A 24222-nucleotide genomic window follows, 5' to 3' on the forward strand; every position below is an offset into this window, starting at 1 on the left:
TCATTCCTTGGTAACTGGTGGCTGTTTGCTTAATTTCGCCTTTGTGTCTCTTCCAGCCAAGGCTGTTGAATTGCTGTAATCTTCATCATTGTTCCTATAATTAAACTTAGCTCATATTCAACGGAGCACCTGAGTAGATTGGAAAATAACTGCCACTTTCCGTAACAAAAAATGGATTGTTATATCCTCAAACCAGCACACCCCTGCACAGGGACATTTCTTTAGAGAATGCATTGCCCTTTTGCTGCTTCTCCCTGATCTTTTTCTCTTTTCTCCACCTTTCCAAAATCCAGACTCACTTTCCTACCCTTTGCCTATCCATGCTGTGTTCTTCCTTCTTTCATCTTCTTTTCCTCCTGTCTCTCATCTTCCTCCTTCCCTATTATAAGATTTAAGATCTCCATGCACAAGGCTTTTTTTTTCTTTACCCTTTATAATAATAATAGTGGTGATGGTAGTAGGAGTAGGAGTAGTAGCGGTATTTAATATTATTTTGTAGCAGCAGTAATGATAGCAGCAGCAGAGGTAGTAGTAGCAGCAGCATCACCACAACCCCATAAGTGTTATTATTATTACATCCTCTTTTCTAGAAGAGGAAACTGAGGCTGAGAAGATGAGCTGATTTGCCCAGGGTACCAGAACTGTGTTGAACCGAGGTGAAATTTGAACTTAACTCCTCCTGACTCCAAATGTATCACATTACTGTCCTGATTTAATTTTAAATGATCCATGATCTGATCTGAAATATCCACACCTGTCCTTTAAGCTCAGCTCTATCCCAGCCTCTTCTCCTTTGTATTTAAAACCTCTGCCAGAAGCTCTTGTTACAAAGGCAGGTGCATTCCTCACCCAGGCAGATCTGGAGCCAGAAAAGACAGGGTTGGGAAGTGCAGAAGGGAAGAAAGGGCCCCCTTCCCTTGGATCAGGTTTCCTTGGGTATGTTTTATTTGTCAGAACCATGTATTTAAAAAACTCCACCTTCCAGGGCTCTCACTAACCTTGAGTCCCCAAAACCAGATCCCTCCTTCCTTGTGTGCTGACTGCCTGCTTCCTGAATCAGCCTGATTTATTAGGAAGCACACTGGATCGAGAACTAGGAGGCATGGGATCAAATTTTGGCTCAGCTACTTGGGTAGCCTTGGGCAAGTCAAGTCACTTGACTTGACATCTGGACCTCGGTTCCCCCATCTGTATGTAATACAGGCCTGAAATCAGCTGATGACAGTCCAGTTCTCTGTTACATGTAGAATGAAAGTATTGGACTAGATGAAATTTAAGGTCTCTTCTATCTATAAATTACATAATATCTCTTTTTTAAACTAGGTGGCATTTATATAGTGCTTTGAGTTTAGAAAATGCTTTTCAAATATTAACTTTGTTTATCTATGGTCCCAGGCCACTAATTTCTTGACCTGTGTAAAGCTGTCTTGCTGTCTGTGGACCTTTAGACTTTAACTTATCTCAGTTCTCATAGTTTATGGTCCAGTGTTGTTAGTCCTTCATTCTCAAAGAGGACCAATGATATCAAGAGGGTGATGTCTTGACTCGCAAGTAAATTGGATTTAAGTGAGGCAGGGCTGCGCAAAGTCATCAGCCTCACTCTCCTCCAGTCATTGGAGTCCAGTGGCAGGACAGAGGTCAGGAAGACTGGTGATGGCTCCAGAGGCAGTGGGAGACCTTGGCCTTTTTAAGTTAAGGTCTTTCCCGGGTCTCAGCTTGTCTGAGGCATCACCTATTCGGCAATCAAAGGCCCAGTAAGAATTGAGGTAAAAGATGCCCTAATTTGCTTTCCCAAGTAGATAGAAGGCTAGACTTGGAGTCAGATAGGCCTGATCTGACACTTACTAGCTGCATAATCCTGACCAAGTACCCTCAATGTGTTCTGCACAATCTTTTCTTTATATATGCCATCCTATATGTCTGCAATGTCTTCTCTTGAGCCCCACCCCAATTTGTGCCCCTTGGAATTCTACTCATCCTTTAAGGCTCTGCTTAAATGCCACCTCTCCCAGGAAGCCATCCTTGGTGTTCCATTCAGGAATCATCCTTTCCCCACCACTAGATTTCCCTAAATACCTGGTGCATACACTTCTTTTGCATTTACCATTTATAAGTTTGTATTGCAGCTATTTGAATATCCACCATATCCCTCAATTAGATTCTGAACTGCAAGAAGGCAGGGACAGAGTTTTACTTTATCCTCCTATGTCTTCCAATTATTAGTACTTTGGTTCTTATTGAATGTTTGTGGGATTCAAAAACATGCCTTTCTATTTGTCAAGTCTGAATATCGTTACCTTTGATCATACCCAGGCATTGCTTGAGCCTAGTTGTGAGGGCAGAAGGTTGCCATATGGGTATATGTAGCTTTGGGGGCTAGTTAACAGCCAGCAGGACCAGTGGACCTTTTTATACATCTCTTTACCCACATCTTTCCAAAACCTGGTCATACAAACAGGCTTAATTCATTTAATCTCCCTCTTTGACAAAGTATGGTTGCTGAGGTCAGAAACAAATGTTTCATAGTAGCTTGGTAGAGAGTAAAAGATACCATGGTGTTGAGAAATGATGTCAAACTATAATAGAAACCTGCCACATACTGTCTTAGAAAACCACAAATTAATATTATCTACGTTGAATTGTATCTGCATTTATTTTCGTTAAACATTTCCCAATTACATTTTAATCTGGTGCAGATTACAGTAGTTTGACTTATTTGTTATAGAGGGAAGGGTGCCTAATTTGGTGTCCTGAGACCTAGGTTCTAGTTCTCTCTCTGCTACTAACCAACTGTGTGACCTTAGTCATGATTTAACCATTCTGGTTCTCTTTTCTCTCACCTATAAACTTAGATCATTGGATTATTTGTTATGTGAAGTTTGGATTCAGTCAAAGGGTCTCCCTTGAGGACCTAGAGGACCACGTGTGGCCTCGAGGCCTTAGGTTCCCCACCCCTGGATTAGATCATCTCTTAGGTTGATATTCATGGTAACATTCATTTTCTATAGAAAAGCAACTGCCATATTTAAATATACATCTCTACCTTCCTCTCCATCATCTTCAACTCTCCCAGATGTCTAGACTAAGAAGACTAAGATAACTTTCTCCATATTCCCCCGTTTTTGATTCCTGAGTTTTAGTTAACATGGCCAAGACAAATGGCATAGAAATGAAGAGAAGAGAGCTAAAGGGCTGTCAATAGTGATCAGTGGCTCTGAGTGTTTTCGCCCTAGTTCATTATAAAATCAGTAGCACCTGAGAGCTGTCTCTTTACACACACATTCTCTCTCTCCAGTGATCAAGAAGAATGAAAATACTATATTAAGGAGATGAATTCTAACTCCTTATGTAGTAAAAAATTAGCAATAGTGTACTGTGGGGAAGAGATATCTTAGGAGTAGGCATGATTCCAGGCTTAAAATATGGGCTGTTATAGACTCATTACCATGGAGTTGGAATAGACCTTAATGACTGTCTATACTGACCCCCTCATTTTTACAAATGAGGAAACCAAGGCCTAGGGAGGTTAAACGACTTGCTTAAAGTCACGCAGGTGGTAAGTGGTAGAGCCAGGACTTGGGCCCTATCCTCTGACTCCAGATCCAGCACCCCCCTTCCTATGTGCCATGCTGTCGTAAGGAAGTAACACTCAGCTGGTGGGACAGATTTTATCTTACTATAGAGGAAGGATTGCTAGCAATGAGACCCATCTAATAATGGAATGCACGGCCTCACGGAGAAGTTCTCTCGTACAGGAATTCTTCAAAGCTGAGCATTGGTGCCTGCCGGTCAAGGATTTTATCAGAACGGTGGGCAAGAGGCCTTTAAGTTCCTTCCAATTTTGAGGGTTCTGATGAACCTCAAACCAACTCTAATTGAGGTGTGAGCATGAAGGGAGTTGCAGGTACAGAAAAAGGTAGCTTCTAAAGCATAGGCTGCTTGGGAAAAGGGTCTCCTATCTACATAATTTATATTCATAAATAAACATAAATATGTATTTGAAATGTGTACTGCTTTGCAGCATTGCTATACTTCTCTACCAACCAACTAGAATCTCAAAAGCAAGAGTGATAGTTTTGTTTGCTTGTTTGATTGTTTTTGAAGCAATTGGGGCTAAGTGACTTGCCCAGGGTCATGCAGCTGTGTTTGAGGCCAGCTTTGAATTCAGGTCCTCCTGACTCCAGGGCTGGTGCTCTATCAACTGGGCCATCTAGCTCCAAGACTGGTAGTTTTAAGGAGGTGCAGGATATCTCTACAGATATATAGACATGTCTGTGTCGCAGACGGCAGTGAAGAAACAAGCATCGGGACATGAGACAGACTTTAGTCCCTAGAAATGGGTGACTTTCTCAGAAGCCAGATTGGTATAACTTTTCTCATCAGGGTTATAGCCAGGGAGATGGTCCTGGCCATCTTTGAGTCCATCCAATCCAGTTCCTTGTTTCCAGGCTGTGTCGGTTTCAAGGTTGTCCTGAGGAAAATGAAAGGAAAATGTCATGGCTTCTCCCTAAAGCAGTAATTAGTCATTCTGCCACACAGAAGACATACTATAAGATTAATCCCAGGGAAGGAAGTTTGGAACTACAGGCTCCATACAACCAGAAGACCGTAAGATCCCAGAAGGATGCTGCTGTGGAGGTCACAAGGTAAGGGATGGGAAAATTCCCCCTTGAAAACTTAGGGGCTTGACTATATGGCAGAACCAACTAATTCTTGTTAAGGGCTACAGGATACCCCTGGGATAAAAGGAAAGATTGGGGAAATTTTGGAGCAAATTTGAAGTGAAATCAACAAATAAATATAACCCTGTAATCAACATGTGTAATGGACAGCACTTGTTAGTAGAAAATTTCTCTGAGACTAAAATCACAGTTCTATATTCCCATCCTTCATCCCCCTTCTCTTCCAGTGTAAGCTGCATCTTAACTATGTGTTTGTTGAAAACACCCTTGGACTAGCTCTTGATTTTCTGCTTCTTCTGGAATTCTCTTCTCTTAGTCCCATGCTTGACTTTGCAGAAGCTAAAGAGTGAACTAACACCTCACTCCAGGAAGAAACAGATGTTTGTATACTGGATTGACTCTTCCCCAGTTGCCCCTGTGAATTCTTCCCATTCCACCCACTGAAAAGACAACCTCAAGGTAAGTGCTATATTTTATAGTAGTGAAAAGCCAACTCACAAGAATTGTCTCACTGTCATGTTGAACTCCACACCAGCATAACCTCTTGTATTTCTTAGACCAAAAGCAAAACAAATTCCCAACTGGTCGAATCAATTGTGGTTGAACATCTTTGCCTTTCTGTGGACCTGTAAAATATTTCCCGACAGTATGTATGGCCTGGCATAACAGACAGGAAACCCAGGTGTTATTTTCCACTCTACCACAAATGCAGTGGGTAACCTTGGACAAGCTACTTGTCTTCTGTGAGAAACTTTGTCCTTTCCTCTATAAAAGAAGTAAGTAGATGGATCTGAAGAGTCTTTCCAGTCCTAACACTGATTCCCAAACCAGGCATGCTTGAGAGCATCTTTGGTACTGTGGCTATCATACTTACAAAAACAAAACAATTGAGCACTTGAGAAATAGGCCCTCTCCAAGCATGTTAGATGTTAACCTGGATAGATCTAAATCAATAATTAATCTGATTACAAATAGCCCCCATCAATCAAGTAAACTCTTGACTTATACAATTAGCCAAATGAAGGTACTTTGACCAGCACCTTTAGTATGATAAAAAGGGGGGTGCTTCACACAATCTTTCCTTTCAGACAAAAGTTATTTAACTTTTCTGTGTCATCATCTCTTCTGGTAGTCTGGTGATGTCCATAACATTATAAAGAAAATCAATTGTATTGAAATAGTTATCAAAACACTCAAAAAGAAGTTCATGGATCTGAGGTTAAGAAGCCCTTATTTAAGAGAGTCTTATTTTTCTTAGCCCAATTTCTTATATTCCGAAGGCTGTCATTATTATTAGCTTTCAAGGCCAGATATTGGCAGAATGGTGAATGTAGATGGTCTGGGCCTTCCTTCCTCTGATCCCTTTTCCCTATATGTATTAGTCATCGCCAGTGATCCTGACTTTCGTCTTGCTACGGGACTTCCATGACTCTGGAAGAGACAGCAAGGCTGATGACTTTGTGCAACTCTGCCTCACTTAAATCTAATTCACTCAGAAGTCAAGATACCACCCTGTGATGTCCTTGGTCCTTTTCGAAATGAAGGATGAACAACAATATATTAGTCTAAGGTTCCTCCCCCCTCCCCCACCCCATCTCTTTCTTCGGTATTTTCTGACCCGCATTCCATAGTCACATCTACCTGTCTTACTTCCCATTCCTTTGGGGACAAGCAAGGCAATGGACACTAATGAAGTAATTCAAATGCAGTTGCTAATGGTTGATAAAACTACCGTGGTGTAAGGGGAAAAGCAGAGGATTTAAATGCCAGCTCCTCTCAGTTGTATAAGCTTGGGTGTATCTCTTAACCTTTCCAGGCCTCAGTTTCTTCAGCTGTTAGGTGAGACGTTGGATGAGGTGGCCTCTAAATTCCCATACAACTCTAAATCTATGGCCCTTCCCGGATTACAATAGCTAACATGTATACGGTATATGTATTATCTTATTTGATCCTTAACCCTTGAGAGAGATGTCATTCCCACTTGACAAATGAAGTAACTAAGGCCAGTTAGATGACTTGCCTGCACTCAGCTAGCAAGTGTCTAAGACACTTGAACCCCAGTTTTTCTGTTTCCAAGTCTAATCTATTAAACCACGTAGGAAGGGACTTCAGTGCTACATCCCAAAGAGAATGGGGGGGTGGCTTTTGAGAGCTAATTAGGGAAGGGATAAGGGTGGGGCTGCTTGGCACCTTTTGACCACTATGCACAAGGTCAACTCAGCCAGAACTAGAATTGATTTGGATTGGGACCCCAATCATTGAGTTAATGGTACCCACCTGTTATAAAGCTGATAAGTAACCCAGCAAGGAGGCATCCCAGACACCCCACAGCGCTGTAGTAAAGGTAAGAGAGTGAGTACCAAGTCTCAGCCAGGGCTGGTCTGTGAAAATACAAAGAGAGAAATCATCCTTAGTACGGCCTTGGCTTCTGCACGGGCCATGGTAGGAAGAGCAGAAGTCACTTGGATAAGGTGAAACTCTGAGAAGGCAAACTCCATGGAGCCTGCTGCTGGCTCCCAGGGCCTCTTACCCTGCAGCAGAGCCAAGCATGGGGGCCTTTGGTGGCATTCAATTTGGTGAGTTAGAGACTATGTGATGTGTTATATCATCTCCTGGTTATTTCAAGTGTATCAATCTTAGTACTTTGTACTAACAGCTTGGATGTCTCATCCACCTCTCATCCACGTGCTGCTCACAACAACCCCAAGAGTTAGAGCACAGACTGTTACTCCGTCCGTTTAATAAATAAGGAAACAATAACCCAGAAAGTGCAAATAACAATAGGTGACTTGATACAGTGCTTCACAAACATGCTCTCATGAGGTCTAGTAAGAGCTACTATTTACATAGTGTTTTGGAGTTTGCAAAGCACTTTACATATCTTTTCTCATTTGATTAGCACAACCCCTTGAGGTAGGTGCTTTTATTATCTCCATTTTACAGCTGAGGAAACTGAGACAGAGATTAAGTGAAGTGCTTAGATTTATACAGCTAGTAAGTATCTAAGGCAGGATCCCAAAACCCAGGTCTTCCTTGCTCCAAGTCTCAGGCTTCATCTACCTTGCCATGGCTAGATGAATTGGGGCAGCTAGGTGGTGCAGTGGATAGAATGCCAGGCCTGGTGTCAGGGAGATTCATCTTTGTGAGTTCAAATTTGGCCTCATACTAACTAGCTGTGTGACCCCGGGCAAGTCACTTAACCCAGTTTGCCCCAGTTTCCTCCCCTGTAAAATGAGCTGGAGAAAGAAATGGCAAACCGCTCCCCCGTCTTTGCCAAGAAAATCCCAAATTAGGTCATACGAAGTTGGACATGGCTGAAACAACGTGTGGGAAGTGGAGACAACATGGTGTTATGGCAGAGTTCTGCTCTTGGCTTTGGCCCTGACTAGAGGCTTCTGCACAGGTCATTTCCTTATCTATAATAACAGTAGGCACATATACAGGGATAGGGACTGGACCAGTGATACGTTGATAAAGGGAACTTGCAGATAAGGAAATTCCCTCTCCCACTACAATTGGGCACCCTCTCGGCAACTCATTTTTGCAGAGAGTTTACTGGTGCACTGACAAGTTAAAAGACTTTTCCAGGGTCACAATGCTAGAATGTATCAGTCAAGACTTGAATCCAAGTTTTTTTAGCTATGTATTCATTAAACCATATTTCTTTTTCTCTGCATTGGAGGGAGTCAGGAAGTCCTGGACTTTCAATACAATGAGCATTTGTTAACTAGTCACTATTTGCCAAGGGCTAGGCATACAAAAAGAGGTAAAAGACAGTGTCTGCCCTCAAGGAGATTACATTCTAATTGTACTGAAGTCCCACCTATGACCCCATACTAATTGTATGATCTTGGAAACATCACTTACCCTCTCTGTGACCCAAGCAACTACACACACACATGTGTATGTATATATGTGTGTGTATATATAGCATGTGTATATACATACATATACATGTGTGTCTATATATATATATATATGTGTGTGTGTGTATATGTAGAGAGAGAGAGTATGTTATAGACCAATGCTACACGCATTCTATATTGGATGGAAGACTTAGAGTCAGGAAGACCTAGATTATTTCCATAATCTACTAGTAGATGTCTCTCCCTACTCTCCTCCATTGTCCACTCAGCTGTAAAACTGATCTTTCTAAAGTGCAGGTCTGACCTCTATTTAATAAACCCCAGCAGCTCCACCACCCCCAGTATCAAATACAAATTCCTCTGTTTGCCTTTCAAAACCTTTCATAACCAGGCTTCTTTTAGTCTTTTCACATATTACTTAGCCCTATGTATCGTAACCTAGTAGCAATGGCCTCCTTGCTAACACCCAGCACTTTCACTGGCTGCCCTCCATGCCTAAAACTCTTACCTTCTGCCAAAAGTGTTTCCCATTCCTCCTTAACCTTAGTGCCTTCTCTCTGATGCTACCTCCAATTTCTCTGGCATGGATATCTTTAGTACATACTTGTTTCTGCGTCTTCTCTCTTTAGATTGTGAGCAACTTGGACTGTTTTTTTGCCATCCTTTGTATCTGCAGCACTTAACACAGTATCTGGCATATAGTAGGTGCTTTATAAATGCTAGCTGACATGCCCTTAACCTTTCAGTGGCCCAGGCAACAAAAATTGGAAGTTATAGACAGCAGGCACAGGTCTGGACAAAAATAAGTGATGATGACATCAACTCCTATTTAAATAGTGTTTTAATGAATATGAAATGTCTTCCTCACCATAACTCTGGGAGGTAGTTAGGTATTAGAAGTATCATTATCCCCATTTTATGGATGGAAAAGCTGAGTCTTAGCAACATTCAGTGACATGGTTAAGATGTCACAGCTGAGATTGGAGCTGAGTTCTCTCCTGATTATAATTACAGAGGTTGAAGTAATTGATTTGTAATTCCCCTTCTCACTCTCAGATACTCTTAGGCAGAGAGGTAGTGGACTGATCAAAGGTCACATTCTCTTGAGTCAGGACTATTTAAACTATGCCATACATCCTGTCCCCAGCTAAGTTCATTCTCCTTGAGAGGAAGCCGTTCTGCTCCTTTGACATCTCTGGACAGGGCCTAGCCCAATGCCAGACACATAGCAGTCACTTAATAAGAACTTGCAAACAAACTAACACTTCTCTACTCTTATTCTATGAAGTACATTGAATTTAAATTGCCCACCCGTGACTTACCAGGGGGTCTGCCTTCTAGAAGCTTTGCCAAGGCACTGGACCTGTCTGTAGACATAAGCTATAGAGAGCGCTAAACCAATCTACACCATTTTAACTTTCCATCTGGAAGAAGGGAGTTTCCCAGAAGTTAAGAAATCCCTTAGTTGTATTTGAGCTCCTTTTCTCAATAAATGGAGTATTTCAGAAAAAATGACTTCACTGGGACCTGATCAGCTTCCTAGGCACTCATGGGGATTGTCAGTAATAAGCACCAAAGGCAGCAGGCATCTTAGCTCAATGTTATATAATGAGGGGAAATACATACTGACCAAAGAGTTAGCAATGAACAATGGAGTCCACAGGTGGTGGTGCTCAGATCTGGACTAGAGTTCACCAACCAATAAGTTGTGGGAGTTGTTCTTTAATGGGATATTCTGGGAAGGTGACTCAGCAACTCACCCACCAAATGGGGATTCAGTCTTACTTCCATATGAAAATGGAAACATGTCTCACACTGACCATTCTAATATGGTTTAGTGATGCTCACATGGGGCTCAATTTTCCCTCAAAGGTCCAATGAGTCCTTTATCCCTATCGTTATGGCCAGAAACCCTGAGGATATTCCCCTCCCAGATCTATTTTTTTTTTCAAAGAGGCCACTCTTTGCTTCATTTCTTATCAAGCCTTAATCACTGAATAGGCTTTGCCTCAGTCTACCTGAGACCTGTTAAGTACCTTAGCTCGAAAAGGCCAAGGATCCCCACTGCATCCTGGGCCATTTCCACTTGTCCAGATCTATATCTGATCACTGGACCCAGATAGCTCCAGAGGTGAAAGTGAGGCTGGTGACTTTGCACAGGCCTGCCTCACTTAAATCCAATTCACTTGTATGTCATGCATCACCTTCCCAATGTCATGGTCCTCTTTGAGAATGAAGGACAAACAGCAAGCAAGTATCTCTATTATAAAGTTATCATTAGTGATGTCTGATTTGCCCGGCTATAAGATAGGCCAAAGGCTGTGGTAAAGATGAGTTTTGTTAGCCTTTCATGGAATTTGTAGCTTATGCTATTTAACAAGTGTGAGTTGTACGTGAGTTTTTACCTGGGGTCCATGAACTTTTAAAAATCAATAATTCTATTATGCAGAATCATTTTCTGTAAATGGAACTAAAATGTTGGGAAACGGAAACATTGCAGGGCTGCATCCTACCATTCATTAAATAGCCTAAGCTACATATGTCACAAAAGAATTTCCATCTGATTTTTCTTCCTTTAAAGATCAAGTAATTTTTTTGGACGATTAATCCTTTAAAGAGCACCAACTCTATGCACTATAGTATATTGGAAAGAATGCTACATTTGTAGGAACTGGGTTTGAGTATCAGATTGAGCAACTGTGTTGGTAAGCAAAATGGGCTCTTAGCACTTAGTTCAACCAAGTGCCCTTGAAGAGTTTGGCTTTTGTTTGCTTTGAGTAATTCAGTGTATTTCACTGAGTCTTACTAGGTGCTAAGCCCCAGGCCCAAACCCCTATTAGGTGTAAAACCTGTGTGGGTGTGGATTGGTAACTAAGGTGGGGCTAAGGGGAGGGCCTAGTTTATATATGAGTTTGAGAGACATGTCTGGGACAGCAGAGGCTTTTAGACCACGTAGGTTTAAGTCATCTCTTAGTGACGATTCTAGGTCACGTGGGTGAGTTGCATGTGTGACTCACCCCTGACCCTGAAAAAGATAAAAACCCAGGAATTGGCTTTCTATTCTTTGGAGCTCTTACCCACAGCAGTGGTGGCGTGAGTGACTCTGGGCCAGCCCACGTTATGAGCTCCCGGGCTGAACCTAGATGTTGGTAACTATGAATCTGTATTTGGTCTGTCTGTCGATGTTTATAATTTGTTTAAGGCTCTCACTCATGCTGGTGTGCTAATGTGGAGACTCCGGGCAGCTATAGCTAAGGGCCGTCCAGATTGTAACCCAGATGCTGGGACTTTGTTAAACTCTGGTAACTATCTATTAGTATTTGAATCAGACAAGGTCTGTCTGTCTTTGTTTGTACTTTGTATTTTGCTCTGGAGTTGAGGGTGGTGGTTTTTTCCCCTGAACTAAGTGAATTGTATTTGTATGCTGAATTAAAGTAAGCTTGTCAACCCCTTAACCTTGCTTTCCTTAGAAAAGCAGATCAAAAGAACACGATCAAATCAACACGCTGCAAAAGCTTTCTGGGTGATGGTTATTGGGAGATCTTACACCCCCACAGAAGCTGCTAGCTGGATTGTAGAAACAGCAAGTTAATTAACCTCTTGGGCCCTCAGTTTCTTTATAAAATAATAATTATTTTTACATGAAATTTAAAAAAAATGATGATCATGTTTCCATTGTAACCCTATATATTTTGTTATTTTATGCATAATGATAATAATACTTTAGTATTATTCTGATAAGGTGTCCAAGCCAAAAAAAAAACCCTGTTAAGAATCTTTGTAAAATGAAAAGTTGGATTAGATAGCCTTCCAACTCTGAAATTATGAGCTTACAGACATGTCTGACCTGGGAGGGGGAGGTGAGAATTTCCTGTCCTCCCCTCAAGGGGCTTACATTCTCCTAGGGAATAAAACAAGTAAACAACTAAATAAATACTAAAGTATTTGGGGAGGAAAAGCATTCCCAAGGAGACAATACTGGATTTGAAGCTTGAAATAAACCAGGAGAGGTGTGTGCGTTTCAGGTAGTGAAGACAGTTTGTGACACTTTGTGCCAAGACACAAGATGAAATACTGAAATTGGGGGGGGGGGGGGGGGCAAAAAAAAAAAAAGGCCAGCAATGTCATCTCTTGCCATGAATCTGGAAGTTCAGTGAGGGAAGCAAGAACATGATTTCTGTGAACTAGAGTATCTCTCATGTGTTCCTAAGAAAGAAACTGAGCTTAAGTTAGGCTAAGCCAGAATCTTCCTTTAAAGGAGGAGACACATCTTCACATGTAATCAGAAAAAATACAATACTAGTAAGTGGAAAAAAAAAAAAAAGATAAAGGAGACAGAATGGAATGGTGGAAACAATACTGGGCTTGAGATTTAGGTTTCCTGGACTCGAGGCTTATCTGTGTTCTTTATTAGCTGTGAGGCCTTGGGCAATGTACTAGATGCCCTTTGGGCTACAATGCCCTAATGATTCTTTAATTTATTGGGTGATCACTTATACTTTGGGCTAAATTTGGAATGTCGTCTGACATTGAGTTGGAGGAGACATTGTCATGTCCATCTTTCATACATTTACCTACCCTCTTCTTTTTCTTGGGGCCTAGATTCAGTACTTCACTATAAAGGGCAGAATTGAGTCTACTGCCTGGGAGGAAAATGGAAGAACAGCAGAAAACAAACTGTAATTGGTTATTCAGGCTATTGTTTCTGTCAAGGTTCCCACCATTCATCCAGTTACCCAACTGGGCAATTCCAAAACTATCCTCATCTTCACTCACCTTTTCTCTACATTTCTAATTGGTTTCCCAGTATTGTCAGTTCCAACTGACAATCCCTCCACTTACATCTTATGTGGTCACCACTCTAATTCAGATCCTCATCATCTCTTTTCTGGGTTATTAGAACTGCATCCCCTTTGGTCTCTCCCATTTCCAATCTACCATCTATACAGCTACCAATGATCTATTTCTAAAGCGGAGGTCTGACCATGTAATTCTTGCTCAAAAGTTAGCTACTTCTTACCCATGTGATAAGATACCAACTTCTCTATCATTCAGAAGCCTTCACAATATGGCTCTAGCTTGCCTTTCCAGGCTTATTACACATTCATCATATTCACAAACTTTGCCTTCTGGCCACAGTGGCCAGAGTGTGCTGTTCCTCGTATGTGCACAGCACCCACTCTCTGAGTCTTTGCACAAGCTGTTCCTCATGCCTGAAATGTAGTTCTTATTCTCCTCAGGCACTTAGAATTTCTAATATCAAGATATCAGAGAAAGTTGCACCTTCTCCACAAGGTCCTTTCTGGCTTCTCCCTTGACTCTCAGGTGCCTAAGCCCTCTTTTCAAGATTACTCACCTTGTAGTCACTTGTAAGTGTACATTTCGCTTTCCCTGTTAATTATAGATAAGTTGCAGATCTGCCTGACTCCCAACTCTTTCGCTCTTAACCTTTGTCTGGTTTTGGAAGAGACCAGTAAAATCTCTTGAGAAAGGCATATCATTGGCTTTAGAGTCAAAAGGGACAGACGAGGTTAAGTGATATGCCCAGTTTTACATAGAAAGTAGGTAGCAGGGCTATATTCAAACACAGGTCACTCAATTCCAAATCCAATGCTTTCTTTCCCTCTATACTCCTTCAAGTATGTTGGCTTTTTGTTTTGTTTTACCTACAGCAAAAACATTTGGTAGGCGGGACTCTCACAGTGTATAAGACACCAAGATGGTTTGCATGAAGAAAGGCAAGGGAGGTGGTCCCACAAAGTTGGGAAGGAAAAGAAGACTCTAGGAGAGGAACACCACAATAATTAGATCTTGGGTGTAATTTCCTTCTCCTAGGACCTTCTTTCTTCCCCTTCAAAAGCCAAAATGCCTCCTCTTCTATCTCAATTGCATCTCTGATCAGCCCAAGTTGGTGGCTCAGGCTGACCCACTCAAAGTCCAGAATGTACTAGATGTAGTTACAGATCTCTTTTCATATTTCACAGAATAAACAAAGTATCTATGGATGAAACCTAGCACTGGCAAGTATACTTTGCTTTAATAAACTTCTGCATTCACCAAAGCCATTTTTTTGTTGTGAATGTACCTGTTAACAATCACTGAAGGAGCCGTTGTGGGTGCTGTTTCTGTCATGTTCAGTTGGACACATTGTTCTGTTGATAAAACCAAAGGATGGGTCTTGGCTGCTTGGGCAGGGAACACAAACCCCCCAATAGTCACCCAGAATGACAAGGTGATTCCAGTCACGAGGCCCCCTAAGGCACCCTACAGAAAGGAAAAAGAAATTAGACACTGCAAAGTCATTTCATAGAAAGAATAAAAATGAATATCGTTTAAAATATTGTTTAAAAAAACTGGCGAGTCTGGGAGCTGGATGATATTCTTGGTCCTATCTCCTAGAAACAGTGTACTTCTTCCCATTTCATCTCTCCTATCACCCACACAGCCATCTTATTTAAAAGCCAATTTGTTCTTCACTTAAATCACCGTGTTCATAGGTAAAATCTGTCCTTTCTGGGGCTTAACCATCTTAAACTGTAAAAAGTGGAGTGAATGCCAACTTATCAGAATGGCTAATGTAAAATTTCCTCTAATTCTAATGAACAGAGCTTCAAAAGGTAGGGAGGACCCACACCTATAGGCTGCATATGCTGCTATCATTCCCCAGATATGCTTGGTAGTGGTCATTCTCATCTCTCTCATCAGCTGCCACTTTTTTTGGCAAGAGCAAATCTACCTAATTCAATATAATTCATCAAACATTAAGTAACTACCATGTCCCAGGCACTGTACTGATCACTTTGACTACAATGACAAAATGAAACAGTGCCAGCCCTCAAAAAGGTTACCTTCACACAAATAAATATAAAACACATACAAAGTAATTTCATTAGGGAAAGCGAACAAACACCTTGAGAGAATGGGAATAGTCTGCCTAAGATGTGGTGTCTACTATATACCAAGCCCTGAGGTACAAAAAGAGGCAAGAAGCCCCACCTTCAAGAAGCTTAAAATCTAGGATTCCTCAAAGTTGGAGGTGAGGAAGAATATTCCAGACATGGGACCATCCATCAAGGTAAACTTTTAAAAACAGAATAAGCATCCCTTTAAAAATTTAAAACACAAAGATTTTATAGTATCCTAAGTCTTCACTAGATCAATCATTCCTTCCCCTATGGTCCTTGAAAAGGGCTTGCTTAACTCATATTGGCTGTCTAACCAGAAAAGGTATTTCACTCTCGGTGCCTAAGGAACATCAGCAGCCTGGCTCTATCTATTCAACTAAAGTTGCCCTTGTAGCAATCAACAGTGTATTAAATCAATCTGAAGTGCCTTGAGGTGGGAGAGGGGAGGAAGGCCTTATTCCTTAGAGTTTAAACCAGACCTCAAAGTTCCTCCCACCTTTAAGTATCTGATCTGTAGAATAAGTTGACCGAGACTAGGAGCCAGAACTCATCCCTGTCATAGAAAAAAGTCTATGATTACAATGTTTTTAAAAAAATACTACATTGCTGGACAACATAGAATGATAGCTTACTTGCTCTTGCCAAAGAGATCTTGCATTATTGGGTTCAAAACCCAACTTTCTCACTTAATATCTGTGTGACCTTTGGCAAGTCATTTAATCACTCTGCTGCTCCTCTGTGTCCTCATCTGTCACATGGGGGAAGTGGATTACCACACTGCCTGGAACACAGTAGGTACTTAATAATTTTTGTTTGATTAATGTCTAGATGACCTATAATATCCCTTTCAAGACTTTCTCCCTCTCTCCCCTTTTTTTCCTTTGGAGCACTTAGATGAAGCTTCCATGTCTTCAGTACATGTGACCATAGATAAATAGTTGCTGAATGGATTTGCAACATAGCTTTGGAATTCTGATACTTTCTTTATGCAGATTTGTAGCTTCAACTTAAACAGTTTTGATTAAGGAAGTGGGGAGGGGATTCTTATATTTCCCTAAGGGAAATGGTCTCTCAATTCCTAAAAAGGGTATCTTATAGCTATGAGATAATGCTTGAGGCAAAGGGAAAGGAGGAGAGGTAGAGAAGGGAGAGTTATTTCACAAGTGATTCTCAGCTCTTACCTTCCAGTTGACAAAAGGAAATACAATTCCCAAAGTGAAAAGGCCAAGCACGGGTCCCCCACACATGCCATGGATACTCAGGGAAGCCTGGAGAACAAAGGGCACAAAAACAAGGCATTATAATCATGTCCCATCTGGACTTGGTCCTGGCAGGATCGTTGGTCATTCCATTCCCTTTGTACTCAAGGAAAGGGGAATGGTTCCAGTTTAGTGTCTCTCTCTCTCTCATCTAGTTTCACCTATTCTGCACCCCTTCACCACACCTTACCCTCATGTATTTTCTGACCTTTTTCCCATCCTGAGAACCTCACTTTAATTTGCTCATACTATTCCTCATCTTGAGAATATCTTCCCTATCCCTATCTAGGCCTGTTGAAATCCAATCTATCTTTCAAAGTCATCTCTTTCATAAAACTTACCCTGATTATTTGGCTACCCCAGTTCCTCTAGTTGAAAAGAATCCTAATTTCACAAGTTTCTCATCACTTTGTAGGATCACAGAATCTAGAACTAGAAGAAACTTTAGAAATCCTTTGGTCCAATTCCCCACTCTCATTTTATAGATGTTGCAGTATGAGGATCAAGGAATTGCGATACTAGGCCAAGAGGAAGCTTAGAAAAGAAGGTATCTGAAGGGCTATAAAAGAAAAGCAAAATGTAATTTAAACTTCTTAAACACATAGGGAGGATCTAGGAACAATGCATTGGAAATTGTATAGAGACAGATTGAGAGAAGGAAAAACTTCAGTGTTAGAGCTATCCAAAATGGAATGAGCCACCTCTGGAGGTCATAGATTCTCCCCATCACTGGACATCTTCAAACGGAGGCTGGATGAGCACCTGTCATAGGTTGGAGAGGGGATTCTGGTTCTAGTTCTATATGTTAGACATATAGATCCCATTACATTTCAGATTCCATGATTCTACAAGATCATCAAAGGTCCCTTCCAAGTGGAGAATCCTCATCCAGCAAGATGTACTACTAAATCCACTTCTGTTCAGGGTTCATTTTAAGAGAAACAAACAACTCAGGTATAGCTTTAAGGACCTGGAGGCTAACAGGACTGAAGGCAACCTTTTCCCACAGCTGATACTTAAGAAGACAACCCTTGCATTTTTTTTTCCTCCTGATTGATGGGATTAATTCTGCTTTTGTTTGTGTGTAGCAGGGGAAGCCAATTTACTAGCTTCCAATTAACTATACCTGGGAGAATCCAGGAAGTTGATAAAGCAGTTTGCTATACCTGGTGGGAAAAAAAACTAACCATAGCAATGTAGTGAAGCATCAATTGTTCATTCTAGAAAAGATGTCTATCCTGTGGGAAATGGGGGAGGCCAGTGTTCCAGCTGCAAAATATTCATGCAGGATTTAAAGTCTTTGTTATATTGATGGTTTATCCTTTATAGAAGCATCTAGAGGATTTATTTTAATCTTAGAATAGTATAATGGCTAACATTTACAGAGTACTTCAAGGTTTGCAAAGACCCTTTCATAAAATCACTAGATTCTTCTAACAACCCTTTAAGGTAGCTACTATTATTATCTCTGCTTTACAGAGGACTGACTTGCCTAGAGTCACACAGATCATAAGATCTGAGGCAAGATTTGAACTGCAGTCTTCCTGACTCCAAGTCCAATACTCTATCCACTGTATTACCTAGCTGTGTCAAAGGGGAGAAGCCTTGAAGGTTATCTAGTCCAACCATCATCAAGTACCATTATCCCTAATGGATAACTTGAATATCTCTGGAAAGGTGTACTGACTACACCTGAGTAAGCCCTTTCCCTTCTCCAATAGCCCTGATCATCAGCTCTTACGCTGATCTTGAGTCTGAGAAATGAATTAGGGTAAGACAGAAGGGATGGAGAAGGAAATGACAAATCACTCCAGTATCTTTGCCAAGGAAACCTTATGGAGAGTATGGTCCACAATGTCATGAAGAGTTGGACATGACTGAACAACAAGAAAGAGGGCAAGAAGACTGAGGATGCTCTAATTTCTATAAGAAAATAAGCATTGAGAGGTAGCAAAGAGCAAAAAAAAAAAAAAGTACTGAGGTTTCTGGTTCTGCTATTCAGTATCTCTGGGGCCAGGTATTATTCCTTATGGATGAGAGGTATGGAAACACTTTGAAAAGTAGGCTGGGTAGGGCATGCATTGTTTAAGGGTCCTTAAAAGGAGCAATTTCAATGCACTCAGAGGATAAAAGAGAGGGGCAATTTTAAGATGAAAACAAACATCCACACTGGAGGCTCTGACGCTGCTTTAAGAACTAGACATATTTGAATGTAATGTCAAGGTGCCCAGTGTGGCCCATTGCCAGATGGGGAATTCCAGCATTTGGAAGGTTGGTCATTGTTTTAGTCTGTTTCTAATTCATTTAAACCAGCAATTTACCATCTCAGCTTCTTTGGCATTTTGCCCTGGGAGAATAGTATGTTCTAGTGCAGATAACTTGAAGGATACTTGAATATAGAATAGTAGAGTGGTATGGGGAAGAGAGCTGACCTCAGATTTAGGAAGACCTGGGTGGGACACTAGCCCCAGAGACATACAACCCCAGGAAAAGTCACTTAAATTCTCAATGCTCCATTCGCTGAATCTCTTCAATATTATAAACCGCTCAACAGTTGCCAGTCTATAGGGATAAGGGGTGTTTCCTCTCTGGGAAGTTCCCTGTACCAATAAAACTACAAGTTGGGATTGCCAACCCACCCTCACCCCCAGAAAAAAAATAATGATAATAAATAAATACGTGAATGAAGAGTATGTGAATTCTTTAGTGGGAAAAATGGTGTGTGGGGGTGGGGGGGGGCAGAATTAGCAGGGGAGGGAAGAATGATTCCAATTATCTGAACTCTTTCTACCAGCAGAATTATAGTCACCAACTACCTATGACTTGGTAGCTAAATTCTAAGAGCCAGAGAGGTTAAATAGGTTACATCTGTTCACACAGCTAATGTCACAGTAAATGTCAGATGTGAGATTTGAACTCCTTGATTCCAAGCCCAGCACTCTATTTCCAAGGTAACACACTCTCTATAACTACTTAAGAAATGGTATAACCATCCAGTACATGCTCTTCTAAACACACTTCTGTGAAGAAGTCATATTCCCTCTATCTTCCCCATAATTCAAAACACACATAGACAATACCTGTACAACACTTCCCATGAAGGATGCAGCAACTGCCATGGAGGTACAGAGAATTCCAAATAACACGCCTAAAAGAGAGAATGGTCACCTGGAGGAGTTCTGTGGGCCTTGCCTCTCTGTAGAATCTTGATACGAACCAGACCCCCTAGGAGACTTAGCTTCGAAAGGATCTCATCTAGGGCTGGACTGATCCACAAAAACTGACTCAAAGCTAACAAAATGTCTGGAGGTTGTTGCCTAGAGTGAGCATTTGCCTGTGTCAGCCAGAGTGGATTCCTGAAAATTAAACTTATGGACATTCTCTCTCTGACCAAACACTCAAGAAATGAGTAAGTGTAGAGAGAGGACAAGTAGACACTGATCCTTGTAGTTTCCATGGGAAGCTACCATTTCAAAGTTGGATAGAGAAAAAAAAAGATCCTGACATCTAACTCAGCCTCTCAAAGCCACATGGCCAAGAGCCAATCAACTTTCTCTTGGTCTCAGTTGCTTTATCTTCATAATAGGGATAATGCATATCCTGAAGCTCCTCCCCCCCACTAGAATCTTCCCTCCCATAATACTTTCCAATTACTTTGTGTGCATATACGTATTTATTAAGTAAATGTATGCAGTATATATATTTTATATGTACTTGTTGCCTCCGCCAATAGAATATAAACTCACTGATAATAGGAATTGCTTCGTTCTTTGTATTTGCATCTCCAAATCTTGGCACACAGGGGTCACTTAATACATTTGATTATTTGATGTTATTCCTACTTCAGGGGCTGTTTCAAGGACCAGATTAAATAATCAATATGGAGCAGAATATAATATGGTCCTAGAGGCACTTAATATATATGAATGTATACATATACATGCATGTATATATATATATACACATATATAGAGATCTATAGATACACATAAATAAATAGCTATTTTAATATAGCAGACTAGCACAATGCCTTGCTCAAAGTAGACCCTAAATGAAAGTTTGTTGCATTGAAGGGCTTCACCAGTGCAAGGTGTTTATGTGATCCTTGATACAGTCCAATGACCATTTTGGTGACTGCAGGACAGAGGTACATTTCCTAGGATCATAAGATTTAAAGCTGAAAGGAACCTTAGAGATATTAGACTTTTGATTAAAAAATTAATTTCTCATGCCAATATGAAATTCCTATTTCTACGAGTGAGAAGGAGGAAGACAGGAGGGTTCAAGTAAACTTCTCCCTAACTCTCCTGTTTCTATCTAAATGTCCATCCCAACTACCAATCTCTGATGAGAATACTCTAGAAGGAACCTTAGAGACCATATAATCCAACCCCTGCTCCTCCCATTTGACAGATGAAGAAACTGAGGCCCAGGGAAGTGAATTGGCTTTGTCAGCACAAATAGAAGAGCTTGGATTCATCTTCAAGTCTTCTGTCTCCAAAGTGAATGCTCTTTCCATCTCTTACTGGTTATTTTTTTCCAGGTATTCTTAAAGCTCTGTGTACACATATGAATGTGTGCCTGTGTCTGTCTATAGTCCTATAATCCAAGGCCCATCATAGAGACGGAAAGCCTTCAAAATGAACCCAGGGTCAAGTTAAGAGAACAGTATAGAAGGAGAGGCCCATCGACTGTACCTACATAAGCCTTTACTGATCCAGGTGCTCCACCTGTCGGAGAGGTTGGGAAAGAAGCTCTTGACAAAATCCTCAAAAGCCACCGTCGCTAAGGCATTAATGCTGGCGGCTACTGTGCTGCAGAGAGAGAACACGGAGAAGCCCATGAGCCCCATGACACAAGCTTCCCATCCTTCCACGGAGCCTAGGAGCTGGGCAGCTCAGGGAGATGGTATCAGTCCCAAAGGACTCAAAGAGGGGATTGTACCATGGCTGATACAGCTAGGTGGTACTGGGCCGGTGGTCAGGAAGATCTGAGTTCAAATGTGACCTCAGACGCTTAGTAGCTATATGACCCTGGGCAAGTCACTTAACCTTGTTTGCCTCAGTTTCCTTATCTTTAAAATGAGCTGGAGAAGTAAATGGCAAACTACTCCAGTATCTTTGCTAAGGAAACCCCAAATGGGGTCATGAAGGGTTGGACACGACCATAACTGAACAACAACAAGGCACTACTTCCTTGCTCTAATTGGCTCCCTCCTTTCCAGGGCATTTTTTGACTCAAGTCCTTAGTCTAGACCAGGGCTGTCCAACCTTAGGTTATCTTAGGGCCGCATTAAAATAAAATAATTATTCCAGGGCTGCACACAGAATAAAAGATACAGTATACTAATAGAAATTGGGGGAACGCGCATCATCAACACAACAGGCAAAGAGTGAAAGCAAACACAAAACAACAAAGTGACAACACAACAGTATAAAGGGAGGTGCATACTGACTAGTCTGCATTGTACAGACAGAACACATCCCACAGATCGATTGAAAATTCTGTGCAATATGTCCCACCCATAATACAACTTAAAAACACCAAAGAAAATTAACATCAATGAGATTATCTATGAGTGTTGGAATTAAAAAATCTAATATGCATTCCATGCAAATTATTATTTTAATTTTTAGCTCGTGAAAATTAAAACCCACAGGTGGGCTGCATAAAATCGCACTGCAGGCCACATTTTAGACAGCCCTGGTCTAGACCTTAGTTGGGTCTGAATAGCGTTGAAGGCCTTTTTTAATACCTGCAAATCTTCCTTTCTAGAAAAAGAGAACATTCAGGGTCATCTGAAGGCAGCAGCAGCAGCAATAGCTTCTACAACCACAAGAATGGCCCGGGGCATGATCCCTTGTATTTTAGTAAGTGCTTGACAAATGATTGTTAAATGGAATTAAATTCTTCCAGGAATTAGGGCCCAGCATCTGATCCTAGCCAATACTCTTTGCGTGTATATTCTGATGAAAGGAAAAATAAGACAAAGTTGAATATGTTTCCAGGGTCCATTTCTCTTGGCCACCTTCTCCTGACACTAGAAATGTCAGAGTGCTCCCTTCAGTCTAGTCCTAGGGTTTTTAATCTTTCTTGTGTTGTAGCCTCATTTGTCAGTCTGGTGAAGCCTATGAGACCTTTCTCAGAATAATCTTTTTAAAGGCATAAAATTACAAAGGAAACCAAAAGTTAATTTTCCCATCCAAATTCACAATCCTCCTGAAATCTAACCATGGATCCCAGATTAAGAACCCCTGACCTAGTGTGAGGTGAGCAGAGGAGGAGGAAGAGGAGGAGGAGAAAGTGGAAGAGGAAGAAGAGGAGGGGAAGGAGGAGAAAAAGACCTATTCTCCCAAAGAGCAGAGATACATCAAGGCTGGCTAGCCCCAGAGAGGCTGCAGAGAAGCCTACTGGGAACAGGGAGGAAGGATATCAGTCTATTAGAAAGGAAGAAGCCAATAGTATACAATAGCATAGATATTTACTACCAGTTATCCACATTCAGTATATTTAATGGTGTTGAAATTAACCCAACTTCCCAAGGAGCAAACTGGGGCTCCAGACATTTCAGGACCATAGCTAGCAATAAACCACTGGTTATTATTTCTGAAGGCTGTGCTCCTTGAGGTCATGGGCTGACTTTTACATCTCCCTGCCCAACTCCTGGAACAGAGCCTGGCACACAGAAGGCAGATAATAGATGTTTGTTGAATTAAATGCTAGCCTGTCAAATCAAATTCAAGGCTTTCTGCTTTCAACTTCCTCACTGAGCAATTATATAGTATTTCTTGCTGATTATATATAGCATTGAATGGCACAGATCAGCCCTTGGTAAATACCTACTGGGTGACATGGTGGATGGAGTGCTAGACTCGGAGATTCGGGAAGGGCTAAGTATGAATTCTGCCTCAGACATTTCCTAGTTGTGTGAACCTAAGCAAGACATTTAGCCTCCCCCAGCCTCTTTCCTCCTCTGTAAGAGACCCCATGTCACTGAGCTGTTATAAGAATCAAAAGCGACAACATGAAAAGTGCTTTGCAAACCCTGAAGTGCTACATAAAGGCTAGCTACTATTATCATTATGGTGCGTATTATGTCAGCATCAGAGCTGTTAACAGGGATGTGGTTCCCCTGGCTGCTTCAAGGAGAGCTAGAAATCACAATGTTAAGCTTTTTCAGTGCCAGCAATAATTAATCTATTTATTCTCTCTCAAAATTTAAGTCTCTTGGAGGTAGATTGTAATACATTCTCTTACACAAAGGCCCACAGACAAAAATAGGCCCATTTGCAAATGGGCCTGGATTTCTACAAACCCACTGGGAAGACCTGCCCAAATGCAGGTGAAAGAATCATTCAGGGATTACACAACAATAAAGTTAAAGCAAATATAAATAAAACTACTTTGGGTAAATTCCAAAGCAGTTAGTTTAAAAAGCATTTGAGTAGATAAAAATAGCTGCCCCTCGCAACTTTTTTTTTTGAACTTGGTAGATCTTATTTGTTTTTTT

The 24222-nt window shown here is 41.2% G+C and overlaps 1 protein-coding gene across 2 annotated transcripts in view; it reads right to left on the reverse strand.

Moving 5' to 3' along the window:
* Window positions 1-2633: 2633 nt before the first annotated feature.
* SLC5A12 (solute carrier family 5 member 12) overlaps window positions 2634-24222 on the reverse strand; it is a 42225-nt gene continuing 20636 nt past the window's right edge. The window contains exons 9-15 of one of the 2 annotated variants that reach the window (XM_036763843.1): window positions 21414-21526; window positions 19793-19860; window positions 16635-16721; window positions 14634-14812; window positions 6960-7063; window positions 5181-5308; window positions 2634-4471 (exon numbers count right to left, since the gene is read on the reverse strand). In XM_036763843.1, the coding sequence (XP_036619738.1) occupies window positions 4331-4471; window positions 5181-5308; window positions 6960-7063; window positions 14634-14812; window positions 16635-16721; window positions 19793-19860; window positions 21414-21526 (820 nt within the window). In that variant the 3' untranslated portion in view covers window positions 2634-4330. Of the gene's footprint in view, window positions 4472-5180; window positions 5309-6959; window positions 7064-14633; window positions 14813-16634; window positions 16722-19792; window positions 19861-21409; window positions 21527-24222 lie in introns of both variants that reach the window. The other variant, XR_005010682.1, reaches the window with a different exon arrangement.

The sequence above is a fragment of the Trichosurus vulpecula genome, chromosome 6 (genome assembly GCF_011100635.1).
Source record: "Trichosurus vulpecula isolate mTriVul1 chromosome 6, mTriVul1.pri, whole genome shotgun sequence".
NCBI classification, from domain to species: domain Eukaryota; kingdom Metazoa; phylum Chordata; class Mammalia; order Diprotodontia; family Phalangeridae; genus Trichosurus; species Trichosurus vulpecula.